Below are 8,834 nucleotides of genomic sequence, written 5' to 3' on the forward strand. Positions count from 1 at the left end.
AGCGAAATCCAAAATGTTTCCTCCCCAAGAACATTTTATGCGGAACACACACTGTTACCTAGCAACGGCCGGACGCGCATGTGAATGGACTATGGCAAAATTTGTTCTTGCAGGTTGGTCAGTTTTATGGCTAATTAAACAAAATTACAGAGATTAGTACTTTAATGAAAGCAAACATTAGTCAGTGTTCTTCTATCTATCTATCTATCTATCTATCTATCTATCTATCTATCTATCTATCTATCTATCTATCTATCTATCTATCTATCTATCTATCTATCTATCTATCTATCTATCTATCTATCTATCTATCTATCTAACGTTATCTGTCTGTCTATCTATCTATCTAACGTTATCTGTCTGTCTATCTATCTATCTATCTATCTATCTATCTATCTATCTATCTATCTATCTATCTATCTGTCTATCTGTCTATCTGTCTGTCTGTCTGTCTGTCTATCTGTCTGTATGTCTGTCTGTCTGTATAACTTATCTGCCTGCCCTAAATGTTATGCCACATTATAGCTGTAACTGTAGTTTCTTCTTCAGTATGATTATAGTAAATCATGTCACAGTCAGCATATACAGTATATATAGTATTATCTATTCATCTGTACAGGAAAAGCTGATTGTCCTTATTATGCAAAAGCTGAGCTTCTTGCTGATGTGCTGCAAAGAAACCTGCCAGATTTTCACATTCACAAGATCTGTGTGCATCCCAGTGACTGGGAGGTAAACCTCTGAGTTCATGTGGAGCTTCAAGAGCTCTTTAATCATTTTCACACCGTTCACAATATTTAAGTTGAACTAAAGATGTCCTTGACTCATTTATGTATTTTATTCATATTGAACCATCTTTCTTTGTAGACATGGCTGGAGGACACCTGTGCATCTAATGGATGGACACATTCAAGCTGTCCTTTAGTTTGGAGGGAGCTGATCGATCGCGGGGGGAAAGGAATGCTCCTCGGAGGCTTCAACGATTTCCTTGAGCATGCTCAGGTTTGCATGACACCAAAATAAAATAGAGGAATCAAGCAAAATAGGATACAGTCCACATAAATTGTTTTTTCTGAGTTGCTTTGGCTCATTTTTTGAAAACGCTTGCAAAATGTAGTCACTCACCAAACACATTTAATTCATGCTTAAAAACTCAGTCATTGTGTAAGCAAAGTGGCCAATGCCACAATTTTATTTTTTTATTTGTTTTGTCATCACATAGGCAGCACTGGTCAAACATTTAGATGTTTCTTCAACATGGCAGTCAGATTTTGTAATTGAATGAATCGTTTTGCATGTGATGATGATGGCTCACACAATGAAAGAATATTTAGAAGTCAAGAGCATGACAATTTCACTGAGAATCAACTCATCTCTGCAAGCAGTATTTACTCTTTTGCACACAAGTATATCACACGCAAATAATGAGTGAACAAGAAACGTATTGTTCAGAGATCTGAACTTATTAATTAAATCACATTTGAGAACCGATCCAAAGCAATTACAGTTTGGTTTGGCTCATTTCTTGAAACAGAAATTACATTCTCAAAACTCTAAGATCATTTGGCAGAACAGTCTTACAGTTCAGCACAACACTATAGCTCACTTGCAAAAGCTCATATCTCTCCCAAAACTGTTCACTCATGCTTCAAAACTAAATTTGTTTCCCATATAAAGAGTCAGTGCCACGAAAATGGCAAAGATCCTTCTCAATTGCTTTGGCTCATTTCTTGAAACAGACTGGACGTTCTCAACACTCTTGGTGCTTTTGCCAAAATAACGTGGATGGTTCGGCACAACACCATGGTTCACCTGCAAAAGCTCATACCTCTCCCAAAACAGTTCACTCATGTGTCAAAACTACATTTCCTTCTCATCTAAACAGTCAGTGCCCCCAAAATGCTTCGTCCCTTTGGCATTGTGTAAGCACTGCAAGGCAAAATGTTTAGATGTTTTGTCACTATGGCAGAGGACCATTGAAATATCCCTCGTGTCCACCTTTCAGTCTTAGCCCAGTCCTTCACTGACAGTGGTTACTGTACTGTTTTCTGTCTAGCTAACAGAATACAATTGTGTATAAAACTGAAAAAAAGAAATAGGATTTTAGGGTAAGAGTAGCCTCCACGGTTTGACATCACACATTGCACTCATACTGCCAAGGAAATTGTAACCATTATCATTCACACACATAAAGTAACTTCCATACATCAGAGTAAAAAGAAAATGTATACAGCATAATATACTGTAATATAAACACACAAACAAAAAACAATGAAAATTATATGCAGCCTACAGTGCTGTAAATAAAGCTGGAGTTTCACAACTAACAGTTCTTCACTGGTCGCTGTCCTCACCCTCCCTCTCCTGGGCACCTCAATGAGGCCTCTCTCATTTTCAGGGATCAAATAAAAATGAAAGTGGTCCAAGAAGATGAGGAGCTTCTGTGTATTGTATGGGCCAAGACTGGGGATGTGAGTGGCCACACCATTCTCAGATATGGCAGCACACATAGTTATATTGCCCCCTTGCTGGCCTGGGACATCCACCATTGCCCGTGGCCAATAATATTATATGGTATAATATATATATATATATATATATATATATATATATACTGTATATATATATATATATATACACACATATATATACACACATATATATACACACACACATATATATACACACACACATATATATACACACATATATATATACACACATATATATACACACATATATATACACACATACATATACACACATATATATATATACATATACACACATATGGTATTCATGGTATTATGTTTTTGACTAATTTTGACAATTGAACAGACTATTGTGCATGTGATGACTTGTACAATGAAATGACGCTGACATGTTTTGGAGCGAACAACCATTAGACTGAGAATCAACAATCAGTTTAGATCAACAAGATCTATTCACTTGGAAATTGTGCTAAATGTAGGCTACCTGTACTTAATCATTGATGAAATTGATGAAATGAATGAGAAATTCAATTCTGTTGTGAACAATTGCCAAGTGGTTTGGAGGTTTGTCCATGTTGTTTTGAGAATGTCATTTCTGTTTCAAGAAATGAGCCAAACCAATGGAGAAAAACTGTAAGAAAAACTGTAATAGCTGCTGTGCTGTGATTTTTTTGCAAAACAAATGTCAGATTGTCATGTAATGCGGTTATAAGATCCAAACGCAGCTTTATTAGGGGTAATCTACTATTGTAATTCATATATCACACAAATGGTCACAACACAGGCAAACAGGGAAATCCAGGAAACCAGGCAGTAAATCAGAACCATAATACGGGAACCCAGAGAAAGTGCTCAGAAATGCAGTGTAACACAAACAAGACTTCACAAAGTGAGAGTGAAAACACAGGGCTTATATAGGCAAACCGTAACAAGATGCCTATATCTCTATAACTATAACAGGATGCCTATATCTCTATAGCCTATATCTCTATAACCATAACAGGATGCCTATATCTCTATAACCATAACAGGATGCCTATATCTCTATAACCATAACAAGATGCCTATATCTCTATAACCATAACAAGATGCCTATATCTCTATAACCATAACAAGATGCCTATATCTCTATAACCATAACAAGATGCCTATATCTCTATAACCATAACAAGATGCCTATATCTCTATAACCATAACAAGATGCCTTTCCTGTAGCTCAAACAGTAGAGCATTGGCGCTTGAAATGCTAAGGTCTTGGGTTCAATTCCCAGGGAAAGCAAGAACTGATAAGAATGTAAATGTGTACCTTGAAATGCAATATAAGTCGCTTTGGATAAAAGTGTCTGTCAAATGCATAAATGTAAATGCAAGATAATGACACATGGGTGGAAGGGATCAAATAATAATAATGAGTCCAGGCAATGGTTTATGGAAAATTAAGTTCATGATGCAAAGGAGTAGGGAGGAGTGTCCTCTAGTGGATATCAGATTTAATTTTAGCTCTTAAATTACTGCAAGATAAAACTTAAAATTAAACAAATACCTTCCATTTTAACTCACAGTGACCAAAATGACTGCAGAAAGATCCTTTCTGCCCTGAATTATTATATCAGAAGCTAATCCAAGATCAGCGACATCCTGTTTCATTTAGATACTGTATGTGAATATCAATACTTTTGTCCTCTCCTGCAGGGTTACTATGGCATTACCTCAGATATGAACTCTGATCTGATGCTAAAAATTGCAGCAGAGAATCAACAAACTAAAGAACTGTGTATGAAGGAGGAAGTTCACCGACTCAAGTCTCTCAGACCTCTGCACATCTGGATCAGCAGGTGGACGTCTTTTATCAGGCCACTTCGCCTTTAAAGTGCCCCTATTATATGTTTTCAGATATATATTACATTTCATGCCGTGTGTAATATAGCTGATTGTGAATGTTAAAGGGATAGTTCAGCCAAAAATCATCATTTACTTACCCTCATATCATCCCAAACCCGTAAGACTTTCATTGATCTTCAGAACACAAATGAAGATCTTTTTGATGAAATCTGAGAGATTTCTGTCCCTCCATTGACAGCTACGCAACTACCACTTTGACACTTCAAAAAGTTCATAAAGAGATCATAAAACTAATCCATGTGAATTGAAATAGGAGGCCTCCAAAACAAAATTAGGATCCTTTAAAATAGCATAATAGGGCACTTTAAAAGAGTAAAGAATAGTTGTTATTGTCTTTAGATGCATGACGTTTAACCTGAGAAAACCTCTTTCAGCGCTCTGAACCCCATCTGCTACAGCCTCATTCCTCAGTTGTTCACCCCGGGACTGTTTCCAGGGCTCCCCCTTTTCAGCCTTCACCTCATGGACACCTGCGGCTCTGAGGAAATGATGCAAGGACTCAAGATGGAAACAGAAGACCTCGCGCTACCTCAGCTCCATGAGGTCACTGTCCATTCAGACCAGACACAGGCATTTCAGGAAGCCCACTTCATCATCTTTCTGGATGACCTGCAGCCTATATGTGAAGGTAACAATGGGCCGGATGACAAGGACCACATGGTGAGCCGGGTAGCTGAATGTTTCTGTTGCTACGGGCAACTCATCGAGGCGAATGCACGGAAGGACGTAAGAGTGATAGTGGCAGGAGACTCCTTTATTAACCTGAAGTGCTCGCTGTTAATTGAGAACGCCCCCTCCGTTGACCCGCACAACTTTGTGGCAATGACGACGCAACTAGAATACGAGGCAAGAACTCAGCTTGCGCAGAAGTTATCGGTGAAGACAGCAGGTAAAATAATACATTTTTGTTCTAATATTCAGTTGCATTCAGTTCAGTTTGACTATTTTGATATGATTAATCATTATTTTAGAAAATATTCTGAAGAAACAATACGCCATTTTATACATTCACAAGCTCATGAAGGATATGTATTATTACATACAATTTTATATTAATATAAAGATTTTATTAAAATATATATATATATATATATATATATATATATATATATATATATATATATATTCATTTTAATCAAGAATTATATTGTTTAAATAATTTAAAAAATAATTTATATTAATTATAGATAATTATAATAATATCATATATATATATATATATATATATATATATATATATATATAATAATACATACATAATATACATAATTTAATTATTAAAATAATTTAAAAAAGGAGTCTTATTGTCTTATTGTGCTCATATTTCCTTTTTATTATATTCACATATTTCATTTTTATATTAATATATATTTTTGTATAATATATATATATGTGATATATTAATTTTAATCAAGAATTGCATTGTTAAAATAATTTAAAAATAAATGCTATTAATTTTAACAAATTAATACCATATATATTATTTTTAATAAATATATAATAAAATAATATTAATAAAATCTTTCTGTGCGTGCTCAATTATTATAATTTTTTATATTCACAGACATAACTGATGTTGTGGTATGGGGAAACATCAGTGGCAGTTTCCATGTTGACCTGCAGAGGGCGGAGGTTCTCAGATATGATGGCGCAGTTCGGGGACCAGATGGTTTTTCTCAGCCAGTCATGAAAATGATTTATGATTGGTAAAGGTCATTGTGGTGCATGACTCAAGCCATATGGCTCTTTTATGCAATTCCATTATGAATCAATTCATGAATTATTTTAAAAGGGTACCATTTTATCAGTAAGTAAACAAAAAATCCGACGTAGCCTAACTGGAGTGTCACCTTCAGATAAACACCTGAAATTCCATACATATCTTAAATTGTCTAAATGCATTTGCCATTAATGTACTTATACTCATGTTTTGTTTTATAAGGAAATGGCTGGAGACAGATTTTATGAGTTTAGTACATAAACATCGTGCCACAATTTCGTCAAAGACCAACAAAGCCACTGCAATATCATCAACCAATGGAATAATGACCATATTAAGGGCCTGGAATAATGATGCTTCTCCAGAGAAAGTTTTCTCAATGGGTGTACTCAGTACAGGCAAGACCATTCAAATCATTCTCAAACATGAAATAAATATGGCTTACAGTATAAAAAATAATAATAATAATAATAATAAATATATATATAAATATATATATTATATATATATAGATATAGATATATATAGATATATATATGCTGCTTTAAATTTTATAGTAGACTACAATCAACTTGGATGTTTAAGTCATTTCAACTTAAATTACATTAAACTGACTTAAAAAATGAGTTGAACCTTGTATAAGTAAAAAATTTAAGTTATTTTGATGAGTTAAAGCAATATAAATTGACATATGTTGTCATAACTTATTGATCATATAATTTTTCACAGTGTATCTTCTATAGTTCATTTATAGGCTAATCCTTGTAAATGTCTGACCTTTCTAAATCTGCAGGTCAGTTTGGGATTCCAGCAGGTTTGGTGTTTTCCATGCCCGTGAGCTTCAGGGATGGTTGCTGGACAGTGTGCTCAGATGTTACTGTTACAGATGAGCTGAGGGTAAAACTTGATGCTTGTGCTGATGAACTTCAAATGGTGAGTGCAAGAAGTAATATATATAGATTAAATGGGGTTCTATAGTACTAAATCAATGAAATTATCCCATGATGGGAACCCCTAAAAGGTTATATGTATTAAATGCCTGAAAGAACCTTTAAGGTTCTACTGTAAAGTAAAATTTTCTTAGAGTGTAAAGTTTATTAGCCAACCAGAGAATGTTCTCTGCTTTTTTGGAGAGTTTTGGAAACCGCAAAGGATTAGTGAAAGTTTGGTGGCACTTTAAATAACAAATAAATGCATGCTTTTATGTGCTTCTTTCTGATAAGACATGGATAAAACACTTGTTCAGCTTTGATAAGATTGCAATGGTTAATCAATGTTGTTTTATGTATTTATTTGCTCTAGGAGAAAGACGTTGCTGCTAGAATATAGAAGAAAGATTAATTACGGCTCTCCAAAAGCAGACTTCGATAACTCACTCCTTCAGTAACCTGAACCCTTCATCATTTTAATAATAATTTTTCAAAGTTATTTTTGGTTACACAATCTCAATGCTTTAAATGTGATGAACTTGGCCTATAAAAATGTTTAGCTCAATTCTTGAGAGACTTTTGTTGATAGGCTTTAATAGTGTCATGCAATTTTACCAAACAAATGTGGGTTGGAAGACTATACAATTTGTTTCAGGTTCTCACTCTTTTATAGTAAACAAATTTGTGAATCAATACCAGAGTAGTAATATGTTAATAGGTGATGCACTCATAGTTGCCATTTATTGGTATATATGCTATAATTTCCTTAATCTAACTTTGAAACTTAATTTTCCAAAGGGTTAGAGCAGTTTTCAGGAAACTTCTAAGAGGGCTGCAGGATGTCTTAAAAGTATTTAAATTAACCAATTATTATCCATGTATTAAACTAATCTAAAAGCACATAAAATAAACATGTAAACTTTCTGAAATCATTCATTTTTTCTCCCCTCAATACACTCACCAGCCACTTCATTAGGTACAACTGCTCTGTAACGCAAATATCTAATCAGCCAGTCACATGGTTGTTGGTGCTAGACGTTGGTAACCAGACAGTCGACGGTACAGCCATTGACTTCCATAACAGGAAAGAAATACTATGGAAGTAAATGGCTACTGTCTGGTTACAAACATTCTTCAAAATATCTTCTTTTTTAGTTCAACAGAAGAAAGAAGAAACTCGTACAGGTTTGGAACAACATAAGGGTGAGTAAATGATGACAGTTTTTTTTTTATTTGTGGCTGAACTTTCCATTTAATACCAAAGACCTCTGTAATGTTTCCATACTTAGAGATTATTCACCCCCAATAATCGAGATTACAGTCACCTCCGACTATAAGCCGTGCAACCATCTGCGTTCGGTTCTGTTGCCAGCTCACCGCAGGACTGTCAACATGCTAGCCTTACCTCACATGACCTTCTTCATGCCTGGCTTTATCTCTCGCTGTTCCCTAAGCGCAGTCAGCAAATATTTCATGCAAAAACATATCAAAACCTGTACTCTACATCAGGGGTTTTCAATCTTTTAGACACCATGAACCCCAAATTCTTGTGCGAGGGACCCCAGTCTTAAAATTTAAATGGATATTTTAAAGTGTAAAGACATGGACTGTGTCCGAATTTCAAGGTAAGGCATCAAGGCACGTCTGAATCCAATGTTAGCTTCCCCTCCTGAGATACCTTCATCTGATCGGTTTTTGAACGCAGCATAGATGTATCCTTCGCTGTCTTTGATATCCCACAATCCTGTGCGAGCTAAAAAATAAAGATGGCGTCTGAAAGTTGCAGTTAGT

At 35.0% G+C, this 8,834-nt stretch overlaps 1 protein-coding gene across 1 annotated transcript; it reads left to right on the plus strand.

The window, feature by feature from the left end:
• Positions 1 to 71: 71 nt before the first annotated feature.
• mdh1b (malate dehydrogenase 1B, NAD (soluble)) lies at positions 72 to 7,949 on the plus strand. The gene is made up of 9 exons (XM_084107120.1): positions 72 to 113; positions 620 to 732; positions 868 to 1,002; positions 4,185 to 4,327; positions 4,769 to 5,283; positions 5,959 to 6,100; positions 6,337 to 6,512; positions 6,908 to 7,047; positions 7,417 to 7,949. Exons 1-9 carry the CDS (start codon positions 92 to 94, stop codon positions 7,441 to 7,443), a joined length of 1,413 nt encoding a protein of 470 aa, XP_083963246.1. The 5' UTR covers positions 72 to 91; the 3' UTR covers positions 7,444 to 7,949.
• Positions 7,950 to 8,834: the final 885 nt, after the last annotated feature.

This window comes from Abramis brama (assembly GCF_963993115.1).
Source record: "Abramis brama genome assembly, chromosome: 2".
In the NCBI taxonomy this organism is placed as follows: Eukaryota; Metazoa; Chordata; class Actinopteri; order Cypriniformes; family Leuciscidae; genus Abramis; species Abramis brama.